This window comes from Cuculus canorus, chromosome 7 (genome assembly GCF_017976375.1).
Source record: "Cuculus canorus isolate bCucCan1 chromosome 7, bCucCan1.pri, whole genome shotgun sequence".
NCBI classification, from domain to species: domain Eukaryota; kingdom Metazoa; phylum Chordata; class Aves; order Cuculiformes; family Cuculidae; genus Cuculus; species Cuculus canorus.
Genome location: NC_071407.1, coordinates 16,897,548 through 16,918,334, shown reverse-complemented (window position 1 = coordinate 16,918,334; position 20,787 = coordinate 16,897,548). Strand labels below are relative to the sequence as shown.

The following is a 20,787-nucleotide window of genomic DNA, read 5'->3' as shown; positions in this document are numbered from 1 at the left end:
ATCTCACATACCTGCTTAGTTCAAAATACACCCAAGTATACTCCACTGTGTCTATAAGTAAAATGTCAAAACTATGTATGCAATACAGTAGAAAAGTATCCAATGACTGTGACTTTTTCCGCACACTCTAAGCACTAACTGAAATGTCACTGTTGTATCCATTAATCCCAAAGTGTCAAAGAATAAAGCTGGGGGAGGGTGATGAGGAGAAACATAAATCACAGGCCTGGAATCTGCCTGTGATGGACCTCATGAATGAAGCTAGAAGAGCAAACAATCTTTGAGCAGAATCTTGTGCTAGTTCCTTATTCCAAGATTGTAAGATATCATTTGTTGCAACATACTATTTTGACAAGCTTCCATAATTATATTTAACCCATTCAAAGGATTTTTTGCTAACATACTTGAACAGCTTTGCACAAAAGAAGAATCCAAGTTTATTCTATTCACATCTGTACAGCTCATGCTAGAAGTTACACCATGGTACATTTTTCAGTCTTTAAGTGAGTAGTTTTCTGAAACTTTCTTATTTTGGCCCAAGGTTTCCCGTGCCCTTTCCATGCCATATGCCTAGTATGATAGTTACATACAACAAAACATATTGTCTTAATGTTATATTTTAATCTTAAAATAATGAAAATTTATCCTGTTAAATTAAACAAAACTCTACTAAGATCTCATCACTAATTTGCACTGTACAGCAACCAAAGATGTTAGAAAGAGAAATTACATGGTACATAACAGGGCAAATGCTGAGAAGAAAAAGGTCTGAAAACAACCCAGAGAACAGATGACAGTCGGACTAACTGGGACTTCTTATTACTTTGCTGTGAGCATACTGTTCATATCATGAAAGTCACTTGCAAGGCATGCATTATATCCCCTCTACTGCTAGAAATCCCTGAGTGAAACAGTGAATTCGTTAATCTACACAGAGTAGTGAAGTACTGTGCTATTCACAGATGATATTTTGAATATTAGAAACAGAATAGTATGGTAGTGGGCAAGCTTTCTTTCCTGTTACATTATTGATTCAGAGGCAGATGACTGTATACAGGACACACTAATACAGCCTGTCTAGATGAATAATTATAATGGCAATGTTGTGAATACTATGTAATATCTGGTTTTACATCTGAGAGCTTTTCTACATCTAGGAAACTATGAAAATGCACACACAGACACCCCTGCCTATAAAGGACACTATTAAGTTTGCAACATCAAGCATACTAGAAGTAAAAGAAGGGTCAAACCATCATCTGGCCAACTTGTGCAATCATCAGACAAATTTTAATGTCATGATATTTTTTCAACTGGACTCTGGTAATCCCATCAGTTCACACACTAAAAGGCCTTAAGGCCATATAACAAAAGACTGTCAAGAGAGGTGCCTGCTCTACCTGTCACAGAGTTTAGCTGGAATGTAACAAATAAGGCAGGAGAAGGAAAGACCAACCTATGGTTAAAATGCCCAAAGTGCCCCTTAACTCTGTCCCTGGACTCTCACAAGAGCACTTTGCCAAAAGGGTTGAAACCAAATTGCTTGAAGTCAAAACTTCCAGTTTCCCATAGGTAGCTGCTAATTGAGAAGTCATCAATTTTTTCACATCTAAACAAAAAACCTCAGGATATGACTTCCACAACTGCCCCATTTTACATCTGTCACCAAAATCATTGAGATCTGTGCTTCAAACATGTAAGAAGAAAGATACTTTGGAAAAAAGGAGCATAATAATCTAAAAATATGCATTAAAAAAAAAAATCCTAGCGAGCTTTTTCACTGTGTATCAGTCATCAGCTATAAAACCAGGCCTAAAATGTACTCACAGCATGATGCTATGGAAGGAACTTCCTTTACACTGATTAATGGCTTACCTCCAGTGGTGAGCTCCATGCAAAACGGGAGGAAATTTATCCTGTCTCCAGTGCTGGATTGAACCAGTTTTATAAAACAAGTCTGATGGCATATTTTAAACAGTGAGAATAAACCAACACCTGATGTTTACTGAATGAGTACTGCTATTCTGCATAGCGAGTAAGGCTGTCGTAATTCTAGCAGGGAGGAAACCCCACGTAACAGCACATTTTAAATTTTTATCATAATAAATAAAACTCAAGAGGGAAAATGAAAATTTCACAGACATTTGATCTTTTTTTTTCCTAAACTATAAAAGCACAATATTTAGGTAGTGGCTTTGGGAAATTTTGTACTAGATCACAAGTCTTTTAATGAATGCAATTACAATTCTATTATGAATAACAACAGATGTAAGTTTCAATTTAATACTTCAGTTAAAAAAGAAGTTTCATAAAAAAGATAACCATAGATGTTAACATACTTACTCATAAATACTTTTACTGTACTGTAATTTTTTTTTTAAAAAAGACAAAGCCTCAGTAGACTACAGAAAAAAGATCATTATATGGTTTATGTTAAAGAATACTTTTTCAATGTTAAGACAGATATAGATAGTAGTACTGGAACATCTACTTACATTCACACTGTATCACATCTAAATTAAACTGCTGAATTGCTCCCATGCTTATTTGTTTTAATTCACTGTCCAGTAGCATCTGCATTAGGGACGTTGAAAGATGCTGGCAGGCTGACATGCAAGCTGTCTGGGCCACTTTTCCCTAGTAGAAAGAGCAATAGGTTTTAATATAGAAACTAATTATACATCACTATTATCAGAATTGATTTTAACATACTCTCAAATTCTTAATTGTGTATGATTTATACTAGAAGAAGAAAGATCACACTTGCTGTTATTTCTTTGACAAGTTAGCTTTGTTTCTATTAATTCAACTGGGGAACTAACTTAAATATATGTTAAAGCAATTATTGATATTTCTTCCAGAAATCAAAGTCTCAAATACAAAGACATTACCAAAATTATAAGTTGCTAAAGCACATGAACAGTTCTATGGATTTATTTATTTTAGTTTTTTTCACCCAAGCAGAATGAAAGTAAGAATGTAATGAAAATCAACATGCTGCATATTTTTAACCACAGTAAAAAAATTTCCCAAACTTGATATAAAGCAAAACCACTGCTTTCAGTTGTGGCATTTCTCATAACAGCTTGTGCTAATTACTGGCACTTTAATTGCTTGAATTCCATCTCAAAGCTTGTTGCTAAACTATATAAAATATTCATGCTTATCCATCATCTTTTCAGGTGCTTAATAAATCAGTGCTGTTAGTAATCAACTACATAGAATATGAAATGTAGCCCTCTGCTGTACAAAATGGAAATAATTTTCCCAATCACAGTCTAGTTGTAACATTTCTCTTTATGATGCATGTGTAATTGATACAATCTTCTGAACATGAGACCTGAGCACAAAATCGGACATTAATTTGATAAACTATTAAAAAACTACTACAGAAAAATTGAAAGATATGGAAATTCTGTCTTAGAATTAAGAAAACCACTTAAGACCAGAAAGCCGATCAGATGGCACCGTTCTGTTCATATCACTGCAATCTTTTAGAGCAGAGTGATCTTGGCTTTCAAATGCAATTATACGAATCCCTGTAGTTTAACATACTTAAACCACACTTTCAAACTGATGTCTATGCTACAATACATGTTTAAACAAAGGTAACTAATAACATGCTTACAGAAAAGAAATCATAGCTACATAATACACCTACTGGAGTATACATCACTATTGTTTTACTTATATCCATCTGTAAACTGATGACACCTATTCTCTAAAGTAATGGTTTCCCAGTTGTTTTCTGGAAAGTCAGGTTGACCAATTCATGGTTGGCCCATAGAAACTCATATAAGCGACGAAAATTGGTAAGGACAGACAGCAGCTCAGTGTTCCAAAGAGTTTGGCAAGTCCTGCTTCAACATTGGAAGAGCTAGATCTTGTTCTTAATAAGATAACTTGCTCATATAATTGAATTTTCGTGTATACATATAATTGAAAGCAAATTTAGCCCTAAAAATTTTGTATTTTAAAAGTGCATTATTTATTAAAATGTAACTAAAATATAGACAATACAATGGAAAGTGTTCGCTCTCCACATGTCACACTGAAATATTAAATGGCTTTTGATAATACCTCTTCAGCATTAGGACACCTTGAACTGCTAGGAGCTTTACATCTAAAATGAGATGTCAGTTTCTTAATTGAAAATCTCAGAAAAGCAAATAACATTTTTGACCAAAACAGATGAACTGACAATACGGAATGTAAGAGACACTGCAAGAACAGCATGCTTAAGTCTCCCAAACCCAACTGTAATTACACTGGGAGAAACGCAGCTCTGCTTCTCAAGTAGAGCAATATGAATATGAATGGGGAAAAAAAAAGAAAAGAGCAAAAGAAGGGGGAAAAAAAGAAGGAAAAAATGAGGTGAGAAGGGGAACCAATGGGCCACAGTTTATTTAATTACAGCGTAGTAGGCTTTAAATACTTAATGGAAATGTCATTTTGATTTAATGGAACAACTAGTGCATCTCTGTTTAACATACTGCTCCATCAAATCAGCTCCATGTCCTATTTATGCTGCCACTATAATGTAATAAAAGTTCAACAAGATTAATAGGCTGTCAAGAAAGAATTTAACATTCTATTTATTTTATACGCAAACAATGTGTACTCCTCTATTATTCTAAATGAAAGAAATAATTTTGTATTTTAAGAAGCATCTGTAGCTAGCTGTTGTAATCTGGCAAATAGTACTGGAGCACAAGATAATGGTTATGATACAGAAATGACATGGTAAAAGCCACTTGGATTTTAAATGTGTAATGCTTATTTTAAAATTCCATAAAGTGGAAACATCCTAACATTGATACTATTTCCAACTATGTAACTTGAACTACAGGCTTATTGTTCACATGAGGTATCAACAAATAACAGCAGTTCACTATATACAGTTTATACTTAATATAATCACTCAATTTCCTTAAATCTAGAGAAAAAAAGAAGCTACATATATGAATCAAAATGCTGAATTTTAACCAAGAGAAATGTGAATTTCACTGTTATCCTCTTCAAAATTCAGTGCTTTCCAGCTCAAATTAAGCTGGATGCACGATATTCAGAAAAGAATGAAATTCAAATTTGTGTTTGACACATGAGATCTAGTTAAAAATCTATCATCTCCAAATTTCCACCATCCACCAATTAATCAATTACTTGCCATTTTTTCATAGTGCTTTTGAAGAGGAAATTTAAGCACTCGTGAACACAGCAATAACATATTTCTCTTCCAGTATTAAACAAATCTCAGTTAGTTTTAAAACATCCTTAATGTTTATTATTTGTCAGCTTGAGTTCTTTAAATGACTATTGTTATTTTTTAAGGGGGGATGGCTGTGGCAACTGTATGTAGCAATTAAATACCTATATTCAACAGCATGCAGAGATTCAGCAGGCCTCTCACACTGGCTTCAGTTGCCTCCCATTTGGAGACAGTACTATTATCTCTGCTGTGCTTATGCTAATTGCTGCTATCTACAAAGCCTATTCTTCCACTCAACCAATGCAAAGTCTAGGAGACAAGGACCCTATTCTATAAGCAAAAACACCTGCTAACAGTGTTAAAGGCAACTGGTTTTCCCCCCAGCCTTCACATTTTGCTGAAATACAAGTTTGTAAAAAGAGAAAACCCTTAGACAAACTTCTTATATTTCAAAGGAGCTTGTAAAGAGAATCTGCTGACATATTAAATCCTTTTTATAGGACCCAAAGCTTTTCTCCTAAGAACAATTGCAGCAAAGAGACATTTGGCTCCTAGGAAATTCCCAGAGGGTCAGCCATATGCATCTTTCCACAGCACCTTCGCAGTACGGCTTTCTAAGACCCATGCTAGCTGTCTCAAAAGCAGCTCTCATCAGTCACTATGGTGTCAGTCAATATGATTTATGGACTGCATTCAACAAAGTCAAAGCATATAGAATGAGAAATATGACTACAATCTGCTAATTTGTTTTGTATTGAGTCGCTTAGGAGTCAAAGACCTGATGTCAGGCTGAGACCAGCAACACAATTAACCGGCCAGTGACAGATTCATCCATCCTCCCTGCCAGGCTGTGCCAATCAAAGACAGCATGAAGCAGCATTTGGAGAAATCGGTAAGAAAACCCATTCTCTAAGCAGCCTGTGGAGGCTGTTGATTGACAGGTTTTGAATATAGCTGCAGAAATCCACCACCCCTTCGCCCTCACTGCAAGCTGTGAAATTAGGCTTTTGCTGCCAATCACAGAAACAATAAAATAACACAAACTGCCATCCTCGGCATAAAAGGAAATGACAAAACTTATCTGTTATATCTAAGCAGTTAAGAAGAATTAATTTAATAATATGAAATGACATAATGAAAAACTTTCTGAAAATGCAAAGAAACAAAACACAGATTTTGTCAGCCATAATAACTAAAGCATGATATTACTTACTATCAGGACTAAAATCCAACTTTTGAACTATTGATAAAATACAAGTTTACTAAAAAACACTAATGGAATTCTTAAGAATCAATTTTTCTTCCAGTCACTGCCCCACGACCTATTGAAATAATAAAAATTATCTACCTGAAAGTAAATTGTAACTGTTACTTCTTAATAGCCACTCTTTTCCAAAGAGTTGCCCAATACTAACTTTGAACTGACAAAGCACATATCTAGAATAAAACTTTGGCTAATTGTAAACTTCACAACACACATATATACACTCTCTATTGTTTTAAATTAACTGATCTGAAAATAGAAGTTGGGTTTTTTTTTTCCCCTTAACTGTTTAAAATATAAACTAAAAAATGCAGGTCCCTAATAACATTCTGGTCATGCAGGTGATTCCATGAGACTAACAGCTGTATAACGAAATTCTAAATCGCTTTTTGATTCAAAGCATCTAATGTCACTATAAACTGCAATATGAACTTAGAATAGGATGAAAAAGAACCTGAAAATAAAGGTAATCTTAAAAGAAAAAATTCTTGTTTCTTTAGAAAACAGAACTATTAAAAACTTCATGACTCATATTATAACCTTTCAAAAGCAATACAGCCTCTTAAATTCTGCAAGTGCTTGGTCATGGCATAACCAGCACACGGACTCCTATTCCACATTAAAAGGAAGTACTTCCACACAAAATATTCAATATTTGTAATGTTTGTGACACCTATTAGCTTGACAGTTCAACATTAGGCTTAGTATTGAAATCATAGAAATTCAATGTTGGTGGTTCATTGCAATGAACATCTAGTTCAACCTCCTCCTACTTGGAGTAGGACTATTGCTAACATCAGTTCAGGTCTGTCACTCGTTTTTCTGACTAAGCCTTCAAGACAATCAAGAATGGGAATTCAACAGTCATTCTGATTAACTTCCAACAACAACATATTACTCTATTCATGCAAAGTTTTCCCCTAATATCAAAGCTTCACCTCCCAAGCTTCTATCTGTGACCACTTGTAAATTTGTCGGTCCACCCAAGAAGAGTTTAGCTCCATAACCTTTGTATCTGTTCTTCAAGAAGTTGTCGGCTGCCACTAGATCTCTCCCTAGCCTTCTCTTTCACAGACTAAATAATCCACCTCCCTAAATCTCCATTTGTAACTCATGTGCTCTAGGCTCCTCACAACTTGGAAGGCCACTTCTTAGATCCTTTCTTCAGATCCACAGAGCTACCACTCAGCCAGCTTGCTTTCCAGATTGTGGCAGTGACTGGGGTTATTCTCACATATTCTCATGCGTACTCTAAGTGCCTTACATATTTGTTCACTTAAAACAGCGAACAGCAAAACACACATTTGTTGCTGTACACTGCTTAAGTGAAAAAGATTCAACCATATTATTAGAAAAAATTAGTAAAAGTTCAGAAATTCTGTATTCAGAAGCCACTCTTAACAGAATAATATTAATTTTGGCACTGTCATTATAATGGAAATTCCTATGCCAAATCAAAATAAACTCCTTAAACAAAAATTCATGACCTGAAAATAATCAGGGCTTGGAAGAACTCTTAAATGAAATCCATCACCTTCTTAAAAAAAAAAAAAAAAAAGATAAAATTTGAGCACACATTCTCTTCACCCCAGGCAGATGCAGCAGAGAAATGTTGGCACTTTCACAGTCTCTTCATTCTGCTTTATCATTCTACCCTTATCCTGAATTCATGTCTCACAGCTGCATTTTGATACCTGACCTCTCTTCCAAAAGGTCTTGTAGTTGCCTCTAAATTATCTCATTTGGGATGCAAGGCACACCCCACCAACCTTCTGCAAGGTTTTTAGGGCTCCTGCTGTCCCAATGTACAAAAGTCCAGTGTTAGTCATTAACCTGATCCCTGCATGCAACCACACAAGGTACACAACAAGTCACCAGCAAAACAGAAGGGTCTTTTTATTAAATGATTAAAAATTGAAGCAATAAGCCTGCAGGCAGTTCATAGTTTTTCAGTTCACATGCTTTTTCTTCATCTTGCATCTACTTACCGACATAGCTGCATGGTCATTGTTGTTACTCTGAGAAGGAAACCAGTAAGGCAATCAAAACAAAAAAATTAAGATGTACTGTCAACATCAAAAAAAAAAAAAAAAAAGAATAAAAATTTGGTACCAATAAAAGGTAAGGAAAAGCTTCCAAAAAGAACAATCACAGCTAATAAATTCCTTAAATTAATTTTTTTTAAACCTGGAACTTATATAGTATTTTATTGAGGCATAACAAAGAGATTATAATTTAAATAACACTAATTCAGCAATAAAATGTTTTTCTGTGATAAGGAACCTTATGCCAAAATATGAAATTAGCAAACTTCAAATGACAAAGTGCCTGTTGATATGCCTTTCCAGAAAGTTTTGATTTTAAGAAAGACTATATTCCAAAATACTTATGTTAAAAAATAAACGCCATGTTTACCATCTTGGCTTACAGAGGCATTAACGAACATTACTATCATACTTTGTTCAAGCAAGACTTAGAGTGGCTCAGGACAGTAGGAATCTAAATCTAACACAACCTATTAATAAATTTTAAAATAAATCTAATGGTAATATAGCTAGGGGGTAGAATAAAGCTATTTTCTTCTCCAAAACTGCTTATTAAGTATACTAGATAAACACAAATGAGAAAATCCAGATATAAAACTTAAGAGAAAAATAAAACTTTCACAGACGCAAGACGTTTCTAGTGATTCAATAGAGATATCGGACCCCAAGTAAGTTGTGCCATGAAGCGTGCAGGTTCAGTAAAATTGAGATTATGGTCTACCTGATTCAGAGCTGTAATGTTCCAATAAAATTAATACAAATTGCATAAAACATACAAGAAACATAAGATGCACTTTCTACAAGCCATGTCCACACTGGTACAGAAATACTTGAGTACAGTCCCACACGGAAGCACAAAGAGACATCTCTGTGCACTTACACAGCTTACACATACTGCTAAACTAAAACAGGACTCTAACAACAGAAACCTAATAAATTCAGCAAAGAATTGTTAAAGAACATATTATAGCACTACAACAAGACCACCGGAGTTTGAAACAATATCAAAGAGGAAGTCAGTCACCCTTGAACGAGACAACGGAGAACAGGTGTGGCCAGCTGGTGCCCCTAGCCCTGGCAAAATGCCCCCGAACATGATTGGATACCCTAAGGAAGAAGAGATGAGACTCCTCTACTTGTCTGCACTTTTCCATACTAGAATTATGGGCAGTGGCTAGGGCTTTTGTTCTTTGGTTTCTAATTACATAAATGGTTCTGAGAAACTCTTTTGAGCAATTTCTGCCAGCCATACAGAAATTAGCTGCACAAAAATTATTATGAAAATTATACAGGGACATCAATGAAAATAAATACTAAAAACTATATTCCAGATCTTAACTACGGCATATGAGAATCTATCTCAGTAACTGCTTTGGAGTGCTAAACTATTTTATTGAGTTATAGAATCTAGTTCTGGGCTTATCTTTGAAAATACTTGTACTGTAAATAGTCTCTTAATGAAAATAATATGACAAATCCAACCAGAATTACCCTAATGAAACTGTTTACACATTTTCATGTAACCTCCACATCTCATGCACAACATTCATAGGACTGTATGTTTCTACAAGTGGCCAATCCATAATAAGGACTGATACACAGGATAAGTCAAAAGTCACAAGAACCCTCTTGCCACACCAGACCAGTTGTCCATAGAGTTCTAAATCCTGCCTGTTACCTCACCAGAATTTGAAATTACAGAATAACCTCTTCATAGGAACTAGCTTTCTCCAAAGGCTGACTTGTGTGTCCAGGCACACATTTCTATTCCCTTCACGCTTTTCAAGTCCTAATGCCACAGCTGCTTCTTTCCACCCCTCTTAACACATTACTTTTTTTCTGCCTGTGGCTCATTTCCGAACAGTTGTATCACAGCATACATTCATGACAGACTTCTGTACATCCTTCTCCAGGAGCTGCACATCCCTTCACTGCCATACGTATATGACCAATGAGGGGCAGTGCCATTTGTTCATATTGCTTTGTATAAAGAGTTACAATACATTTAACTATCTAACAAACTTGTTATCCTCTATCAAATAAAGCTCAACTGACTTGCACAGAAGCAAATGCCTCACACTTCACATCAATACTACACAATACATTTTCAGTGGGTTCTGTCTTTGAGTTAGTGAAAAAAAAAGGAGACTGAAAAGTCACAGCCTCTTTGCATGTGATTTGGAAGACAAGGTAAGCCCACCATGCCAGCAACTTCAACACCTTGCTGTGTAAGCAAAGAAATTATCTTTTATTTCCAGTCTAGAGCCTCAAAACATTCTACACATCGAGGACTTGGTGTACATAGGCATTGCATATGGGTAAAGCACTCAGACATCAGCATGACAGTAACAACCAAGGACAAGCTGACAAAAAGCAGCTGTAGCTTGAAAGAATTATTGAAGCTACTCCAGATCTACAAAGCTATCAACTATTAGGGTGACAAAGGAAACTAGAAATAGTCTTTTTTTTTTGTCTTAAAGCAAGGGAAAATCAGAAAACAGAGTGTAACAATTAGTACATACAATGGGTTAACAGAGCCCTTTTAGCTGGGACAAAATAACACAGGATATATTTCAACATGAACAAGCATTCATTTCAATGAAGCTCAGTTAACTAGAATCAAATGTCTTGTTATGATCAAAATGATTTAGCTAAAAATAACCTTGGAGAACCCAAGGCCTCCATAATCTTATGCACAAATGCAAGATTTGCACCAATCCTGCACTGTTTGAACTAATGCACACGTATGCAGACCCAATAATTAAAAAGGCCATGTAATGCTCTAGAAAACTGCATAAATTCTTACAATATTTACAAATGAACTGTTAACCATAATACTAAAGTATTTTCTAAGTAGTATATTACTATGGGTAAGCATCATCAACATACTAAAATACATCTGAAAATACATCTGTAATGAAAAAAATTAAAAAATACATCTGCCAGCATGTGCACAGCTCCAAATCACATCTATCTTCAAAATCTTCGTATTTTAACATAAGACAATGCTCCAATAGTTTCAAATTAAACTTAATTTTGAACACTTACAGGTAAATGAGTAAAAACTTGAAACGTGCTTCTTAAGAAGTTAATAAGGTCCATTAAATATCCACTTGCTCTTCCATCTGACTCAGACATTGTCCAATCATAATCAGCAATCTGAATAAATTCATCTATTTTTTGGTTAAGTTTTGTGTATATTTCTCCTTCTGCAGCATGCCTTGCATCCTGAAAAACAATCATGTTCAATTGTTAGAATTCAAAAATATTATTTAGAATGCAGATGAAATTGTATTCAGCAAAATGAAAGTCTTCTCCTTTTCTTATATTAAAAAATTACTTTATTAAAATAAATATTTTTACCTTTCTCTTACAGTAAGTCTGAGGTTGTGGTTTTTAAAATACTCCCATAATGTATATCATAAGAATGTTTATAACAGAATATGCCTACAGAATAACCTAGGTTCTTGGAGACAAACCAAATCACTTTATTCTCTTCACAGCAACCACCTTTAATTCAGCCTTGCAAATTTATTAACCCTGACACAAAGTTTATTTGCCATCTTTTACAAAGATAATAATAAAAGAACCTAATTACTTTATCTGTTATGGCTAGAGATCCAGCAATCACATGATTTTTACATAATTAATGTCTTAAAGCTGCACATATGAAGAATACTTATCGTTTTTCATCCTCCTTTAAAATACCCTGATCGTTGCACACCATAATTCAGAGCACTCCGCTACTTCCTCCCCCTCCAACTTTTCATTCTGCCACCATCTGGATTCGACCTCTACACTGTTCTGAAAAGTAAAGTCTAGCATTTACTGTGAAGTGCATTTACAATGCTATGTGTTTTATTTGTTTAGGGGACATCCTCACAGACAAAATGGCATCTACTTCCAGATGCCTGGTAAGGCCTATCTTGCTGGAAAGATGCACTTTCGCCAACTTGGAGTTTAAAAATGATCAATAAATTCTATGCTCTAATTTTGGCTCAATGTGAAACACTGATCTTGAGAAATAATTCAAGTAAGACATTTGATTTAAAGTGAACTGGTCAGCTGCTAAAGGTTTTTAGAGAGTAAAAGTAGGCTGGATATACTGGAGCAACATACAAGTGGATGAAATTCCCTTTGCTAGTTTCCTCTGGGAGTCTGAAAGCTATAAATAAGAAAGGCAAAAAGAAAAAAAAGAAAAAAAAGAAAATCTGAGCTTAAGGGTGGCATCACATCGAGTGTACCGAAGTCAGTCTTCAGTCAGGCCCCAGGCCATGAGGCAATTTACGAAGAAGAAAGCTTTTAGTCCTGCTGTGTACAAATATCAAAGTATGATTCCCTAAAAATAGCATTTTTACTGCCAAACCAACTTGTAAAAGCCTCCACTGAACAGCTCTCCCAGTCCAACACACAAGAATCTGGCAATCTGTTAACATGTCAAATAAAGGAATACACTGACATCCACAATTTCAAGATGGCTATGGCTATAAAAGCTTTGATTAAAGTCAAGTCTATATTTAAAGTTCCTAAATAACAACGAGACCTCAGATTCCAATAATCTGTAATGACAGAACTTGCAAATATATCTGATTAGCTTTATAGTAATTGCCCGGATCTTTTGTTTTGGTGGCAGGTTTTTTTTGTTTTCATTATGTATTTATGGAGTAGTTGTGTCATCTTTACCAGTTAAGATCATTCACTGGCATTGTCAAGACTAGTCCTTCAGTTTTTGTTTTGGAAGCTGGTTTTTGGCTACCTTTTATTTTGCTTTGGCTATAGGTTTAAAATTGGACTGGTGTGCTGCCAAGAAAAGGGTGTTGCTCTATTGCCTGAGAAAACTGTGAACGGCTGAATAATTGGATTTCAAACCCAGAAGCTACTTCTGAGGAGAAGCACCATGAACCTAACGTATAAGCCAAGAAAGAGCAAGTTAGCAATACTAAGATTTGGGATGACTCCTAGAGGCAAATAACTCCATCTCTTCTTTTGATGCAGTGACAGAATTGCTCACCCGATTTTCCCCTGTTATAAATGGAAAAGGGCAAATGACAGGGTTTTGTTAAATGGCTTTTCTTCCAGAAGATGTCCTGAAGCCCTGCACAGGATGGGATGCTGCATATCTGGCTCCCAGACAGCCATTACACTGTTCGATGCTGAGACTCTGGGCTCAAAAACCCCTATCAACTAGATCTGCAAATGCATCTATTTATGTTTAGTGTGACTTCTGATCTAAACAAAGAAAAAGAGTGGTCATTCAAAGCTGGAAAACATGGCTATAGACATTGAAAGCGATACAATTTTTCAATATGATAAAACAAAACAAGTAGCAGTGGGTCTTTTTAAAAAATTCCTAGCCAGGTGAAACAATGCTTGGAGAATTTGAAGGACAACTTCGTATGAGCTCTTATATACAAAAACAAGAAAAACAGCCCTCTTAAACAGTAGCTATTAAATAGACCTGAAGGCTTCTGTTAAAAAAATACAATCTAGATGTACTTATAAGATCATGTCATGGAATGTAAATGTGATCAATGCTGCTAATCAGAGGAGATTTTTGATGCCTCAGAAAGAATGGGGGTGACATGATTTGTCACCAAGAGATGAATTTAATAACAGTAGAACATACCAGACTCTGGGAGGGCCCAGTTGGGGAATTGCAAGCAGTTTTTCATTAAAATGGCGGGGGGAGGAAGAGGGATTAACAAGAAAAGAATTTTCTACTATAAGTGGAGAACATTGTGCTAACAAGTTCTCCAGGGGAAAAGACAGGAGAGAAAACATCAAAAAAATTAGGATGTTTTTGCCAGTATTAATTCCAAGGTGCATAGATACTAAGCTGACCAAACACAGCTACAATATTCTGTGATTTTCTCTTATAGAGCCTAGATAGCTTATAGGAGAGTTAAACATAACTTACAGCATAAACAATCAGCACAAAAGATTATGCAAACTTTCAGCTGCATTTATTAAATGAAATTAAAGGATAAAAACCATCTTACTTCTTAATGAAATCATGCATTAAGTGTTTTATTTGAATGTTAAAAAGATTATTGATTGACTTTACATGAAAATATCTATAGATATGCAAATTTAAAGGCACACATGCACTATAGGCACACAACAAGCAAAAACTACTGATAGGACAATGGTAACCTAACTACAGCTGCTAGGCTAGAACCTTTCTGTCTTGCTTTATTCATTAAATCCTTAGCAAAACAAATAACAGCTAACAGGAAAATTGCTGGCAATCAACTGGAAATATGAAGTGTCTTGCAAAGATGATGCCTTATTCCACTTCACCCATCTTTTAACATCTATGCCAGAGGGGATATTATAATAGGATAGACTACATAATGCATCAAGAGAAAAAATGAAGTAGAGAAAACAGAACTACTCTCAATAGGATTAGTCTTCTTTATCCCATAAATACAAGAAATCACTCTCCTTTGTTTCAGTGTACACTAAAAAACCCCAAATACCTACAGTTCAGGTTGCAGCTGCTTTGGAATCCCTGATGACTTTTTGTGTGGTTCTGCTTCTCTTTCAAAAATACCTGTATAGAAGCCCCAAGTGACTAAGAATGCAATGCACTGGCTGATTTAATGGCCCATGGTAACCTACACAAGATTATTCTTCTGTCAGTATGTTTTCTTTAGAAAGAGAACTCTCAACCACCCCCAAATACATATATTTACTTCTATAATAAATAAAAACAAAGCTACTTGGCCAGACTCGATCGATGAAAACTGTTTCTGCCATATTCTATGTATGTTGAAGAGGAGGCTGAGGGGAGACGTTATTGCTCTCTACAACTACCTTAAAGGAGTTAGTAGAGAGGAGGGAGCTAGGCTCTTCTCCCAAGTGACAGGGGACAGGACAAGGGGGAATGGCCTCAAACTGCGCCAGGGGAGGTTCAGGCTGGACATCAGAAAAAAATTTTTCACAGCAAGGGTCATTGAACACTGGCAGAGGCTGCCCAGGGAGATGGTGGAGTCCCCATCCCTGGAGGTATTTAAAAGACGAGTGGATGAAATGCTCAGGGGCATGGTTTAGTGGTTGACAGGAATGGTTGGACTTGATGATCCTACAGGTGTTTTCCAACCTAGTGATTCTGTATACAAATGCCATGCATGTGAATACCAAAACATGGTTCTTTGATGTACACAACTATACAGTGCTTGAAAGAAGTACCTGGCACTCAACCACCACCAGAGCATGAAATATCTCTAAGCACCTCTATACCTGTCCTCAGGGCCACCATGCCAGGAGGGTTTCTGGTGCAGGGCTGTTCACCGGCCTGAGACCAAACCACCTTTGCACTCAGTATAACTAGTCCAGCTGCTGGGATCATGTTTTAGAGCTTACCAGGGTTATTATGACATAAGACAGCCTGAGCAAGGATTAATATTTTGACTAGTTTATTCTAGGGATATATCTCCATCATCTTGAGTTACCCAACATTGTGTGTGTAAATTGTCTTCAGCAACTTCATTTGTACCTGCAGATTTCTCCTTAATACCATGCCTGCTTTACATCTGAAAAAGGACCAAGGCCTTTTGAGCAATCTTGTGGAGAGGGACTTCACAGATGAGTGTACGGTTTTTGCTCTGCCAAGTACATATACAAGCCACTCAATATTTTTGCTTTAGTTTCCCTTTTCAAAATTCTTCATGATTTTTGTATAGACAAATTCAAGAAAAACTAGGAGAGCTTCATCTGTTACTGAGAGGAGGAGCCATAGACAGAAAGAAAATTGCAACATCTTTTCATTTTAGGATTACTTTATACTTGGCTTACAAACATTGCCATGCTAACTGTTGAAATTACAATTGTGTATGTTGACTATGCATCATTGATGATTTACTCCAATTTTTTGAGATATAAGCTAAAGTACTAAAGAGAAAATGGTTTGTGCAGATAAGAAGACGCCATACATAGAAATAGGCAAGTTCCCAGTAATAATTTTAACAATTATTACTGTGTATATAAATTTAAAGGACACCTAAATAAAATATGAATTCTGAAAAGGTAACTGAATAATTTATGCTTTGTAGCACATTAATACTGCTTTTGTATTACTAAGTTAGGCAATTTGAAAATATACCACAGAATATTTATATTGTAGATTAAAAACAAATAAACAATACAAACATTTAGATTAAACTAGCTGTTTTGCTGGATTACATTCAGAAAGGGGAGATGTTACACAAATTGGAGCTTAATCTATTGAAAGATTCTGGTGCACTTAAACTTGTAATTTTGTAACTTAATAGAAGATGGATTTGAAAGAGAATATTGGTGCTTTTCATGTACTGACATATTTCAGATCATATCGATAACATAAAACCAGTGTTTATCTGCTCAATGTATTGAATTAACAATTCAGAATTGTTTTAGAGTAAAGAATGAGCAAGTGTGCAGCTTTGCCCTCTTTTAAAGATTTAAAATGCTTCATTTACAGTGATTTTAATGTAACTTTTCAGATGTAGTCATATAGTGGATGACATATACCATACCTTAAATGTAGAAAGTCCATAAAGTCTTGCAGTGTGAACAGTGACTTGTGAAATATTTGTAATGTTAGATATAAAATCCTCAAGGTATTTACAAGCTTGTTCCAGGTGTGTTGTGTTTATGATGATTTGAACAAGCTACAAGAGAAAAAAAGTCTTGTAAAAGTCTTTGTATCACCCATTGTAATTTAATTTTGTAAATGGTTACTTATCTCAGCAACAATGCTACTAGAAATTAACTATGGGATTTCAGGATACCACCTATTAACTGTTAGTTTTCAAGTTTGCTTTCAAATACCACTAAGGAGCAATACCACAGTTTACATACAAATTACGCCATTTTAAAACTGAGGATTGTAAACACATACTCAGTGAAATAAATCCAATTGATATTTTGGAATTAAAAAGGGAAAATAAAGGAAAATGTATTGCCAGAAACAAATCATTAATGTGCAACATAGAAATCATTTTTTTAAAAATTACTGTTATAAAATTTGGGGGGTTTCCACAAAACTGTCTGCTGAATGATGCACTCTGAAGGTAGAGGATTTTAAAAAAAAGGTGGTTAACTCCTCTTCACTCCAATGATAACAACCTGCTTATACATGATATAGATATTCTTATAGGCAGGGTCTGGTTTTGCATTCAGTTCACAAACCGCACAATGTAAATAATGTGCAGTAACAGAAATACCATCTTAATTCTGCATATTGCCTGTTTTAGTGTACACTGATGTAATACTTCATAAAATAAGTTTTCTCTTTGTAACATTTTTCTTATAAAACATTGATTTGATAATGAAACACCTCAAAAAATACTAGTGGATTGATTTTCATATCCTTGAAAATATTCCTACTCCAATTTCAAGAAAATAGAAAACTATATCTCAGAAAACTGGCATGGCTTGTCTTGCTGCCATGGTTATATATGGTTTATAAAGCTCTTTCCTCTTCCTCATCATCTTGATTTCATTTATACAAGAGGTTCTTGCAGCTTCAAAACAACATTCAGTATGACATAACAGTGCTCTAACAACAGATAAGTCAGGTATCTGCTGTCTCCTGACACTGCATGTACCTGCAGTGAATGTTCAGACTGATTCACTGTCTCGCCCTGTCTTATTTGGTCCAATAAACAAATTAAACCAAGAGTCTCAGTGAAGAAACAACAGGCACAAAAAACACTAAAATATTTTAATTGTAATTACTATAGAAAAAGTTTAATGTGTTAGAGTGAACTTCCAATTTTAGATTTCTTGATCTGATAGGTTTAATCTGAAACTTTACACTTTCTTCTCTCACCTCCTTTCTCAAAAAAAGGAAGAAAAAGAAACTCATCAATGTGCTACTAATTGCTAGACAAGAGCAGAAGGCATGAACCATGCTCTGTAGGCGACCAAAGAAGCCAGAGTCTTTGGCCCCTTTCTTGCAAAACTCTGTTTATCACACTGGAGATGGAACTCTTTCATTGCCATCTCCCTCTTAAAAGGCATCTCTGTGTAAATATTTTTCCAACTAGACCCAACAATGTATTGTATTATTTATGTAACAGACACTGATTCTTTTCTATGCTTCATCTTTCACCTCTTTCAATTTTCTATTTTAAAGCACACACTACTTGTTTTTTCTTAAACAAATCTTAATACCACACATATATATACATTTAAAATAATTTTAGTGCTAATTGTCTTAAAAAACAGAGTTTTGAGTATGTGTTTTAAAACTTACCTCTGTTAAACCTATATGAGGTTTTTTAATTAGGTTCTGTAAACAACTACTTAGAGTTCTCGTAAGCAGTAAATTTGTAGATTTTCTGAGCATGTCATCTATTTCTGTTGAGCTGAAAAAAATGTTTATTTTTACAATTATGCTGTACATGACAATACTTTGGCAGTAATACTTAATGATTTTATTTTGCCCCTGCAAAGAGAACTTGTCACGATAACAAATCCCTATGCGCATTTAATTTCTGGTTGCTCCAAGCTTCTGCGATCTAGCACACTGAACACTTCTTTCACTTACCAAATTATCCATTAACTGAATTTCAACACTGCAGCAAAACCTGTTATTTTTAGATTTTGGACATGTTTATTGACACAGCAGTTCGGAAGGAGTAATTTGTGGCTTTTAATGAGTTACTAAGGAGGTCAACACACACTCATTAGTACGTGTAAATTATAAACACTAACAATTAAGAATGTGTGAAAGCGAGCTATTTATATCTTTAACAGCGGAGAAGTGGGTGTCTGGCCACAAATAACTTCCAGATTTCAGATCTATGAATGTTATTTTATGTAATTAAAACTAAGCTTTTGAAGGCCATGAGAGGAAAGGAAATGGGAAAACTGTGATGTTTTCCATCATTAAAAGGTGGGATGGGGGAGGGAGTCAGCTTTCCAGACAGCATATTTTGTTGCAGGAGAAATCACTGCTAGGATAATTCAAAGCACAGAGAAGGGGAAAACCATTTGAAGTAATCAGGGATATTACCCAATTATTTCTGAAATGGTCAGTGTCAAAGGAGGTTTTTCCAATCTTATATGCTTTGTTAAATAAATAAAATCTCTAGATTACTCAAGCCAATGAATACTGTTCAAAAAACCCAGCAGTGTTTTAGACTGCTTACGATACCTTGCTGCCCTCACCCATACAGACATACACATATTGTATAAAATTTATATACAGTTATGAAATACATGCCATAGCATTTGGAATCATAGATTAAATAGAAAGGCTTAAATGTGTAAATTATATGTAAATTATGAAACAAGCACAGCTAGCAAGTACACAAGAAAACATATTTTCAGTTTAATATACAGTTTTAGGTGACCTGGAAGTTATAGGTTACCTTACAGTCACACTGCAGATACTTTAAACTTACCTGCGGTGAAGTGACTCTGAAAACTTAAGGCTTGCATAAATAAATTCCTTAACCTGGATATAAATCTGAGGCACTGACTGAGACATTGGAAGCTTCTTTGGAAAAGATTGCTGTCAAAATAAAAGATAATACTATCTTACACTTGAAACTGATTCTAAGGAGAGCTTGGCATTAGATGCAACAATTAGAAATCCACTTAACACTATTTTAACCTAACTTAAACTTTTCTGGTTTACATCAAATACAAACAGTGGTCTGTGTTGGGATGACTTCTGCGTTTCTTTAAATAATTTGTACGCAAAATAATAGAACTCATCACTTATTAAAATTACAATGAAGTTTGGAGACTATGCAATTTATGATCCCTCTGTAAAAAGAAATTTACAAACACATTAGAAACAAAGTCTCAAACCACTTTTAATCTGAGTGAACAATATAGATTTAAATTGGCTGAGAGGTTCAAAAATGCAATCCCTTTTTCCCAAAGAAAGCAAAAAAAAAAAAAAAAAGGTTTGAGAAGTTCAGTACATCTGGGAATGTTAAGGCATGCATATTTACTATCATATATTTACTTTCTCTCTGTGGTTCACAAAAACCAAAGCAGTTTGTATTATTTTCAACAATTTGGATTAACATGTGGGAAATACTAGTAAGAATAAAATCATGCTTTGCACTTCAATTTTAAAGCTGATATTGGGAGGACAAAAATAAATAAATTCAAATTAAATCTACAGGTGCCAAACAGATATTTCTGCACTGAATACGTAATTTTTGAAATCTGCAAAACACTTGATTTTTTGTTTACTCTAGGAAAAATGAATGAGAAAAATAATTAACAACTGGTATCATCCCTGGAGAATTCTATTTCTCTTAAAA

General features: G+C 34.9%; 1 protein-coding gene across 9 annotated transcripts in view; it reads right to left on the bottom strand.

The window, feature by feature from the left end:
- Positions 1-20,787, bottom strand: part of EXOC6 (exocyst complex component 6) — a 93,553-nt gene that overhangs the window by 31,279 nt on the left and 41,487 nt on the right. For 5 of the 9 annotated variants that reach the window (XR_008450682.1, XM_054071579.1, XM_054071581.1 and 2 more), the window contains exons 15-20: positions 19,912-20,021; positions 18,759-18,870; positions 17,035-17,169; positions 11,567-11,746; positions 8,462-8,491; positions 2,496-2,637 (exon numbers count right to left, since the gene is read on the bottom strand). Coding sequence is in view for 6 of the 9 variants with exons in the window: in XM_054071579.1 (XP_053927554.1) it covers positions 2,496-2,637; positions 8,462-8,491; positions 11,567-11,746; positions 17,035-17,169; positions 18,759-18,870; positions 19,912-20,021 (709 nt within the window). In the remaining 3 variants the exon portion in view is untranslated. Of the gene's footprint in view, positions 1-2,495; positions 2,638-8,461; positions 8,540-11,566; positions 11,747-17,034; positions 17,170-18,758; positions 18,871-19,911; positions 20,022-20,787 lie in introns of those variants that run through there. The other 4 variants (XR_008450683.1, XM_054071580.1, XM_054071582.1 and 1 more) reach the window with 2 other exon arrangements.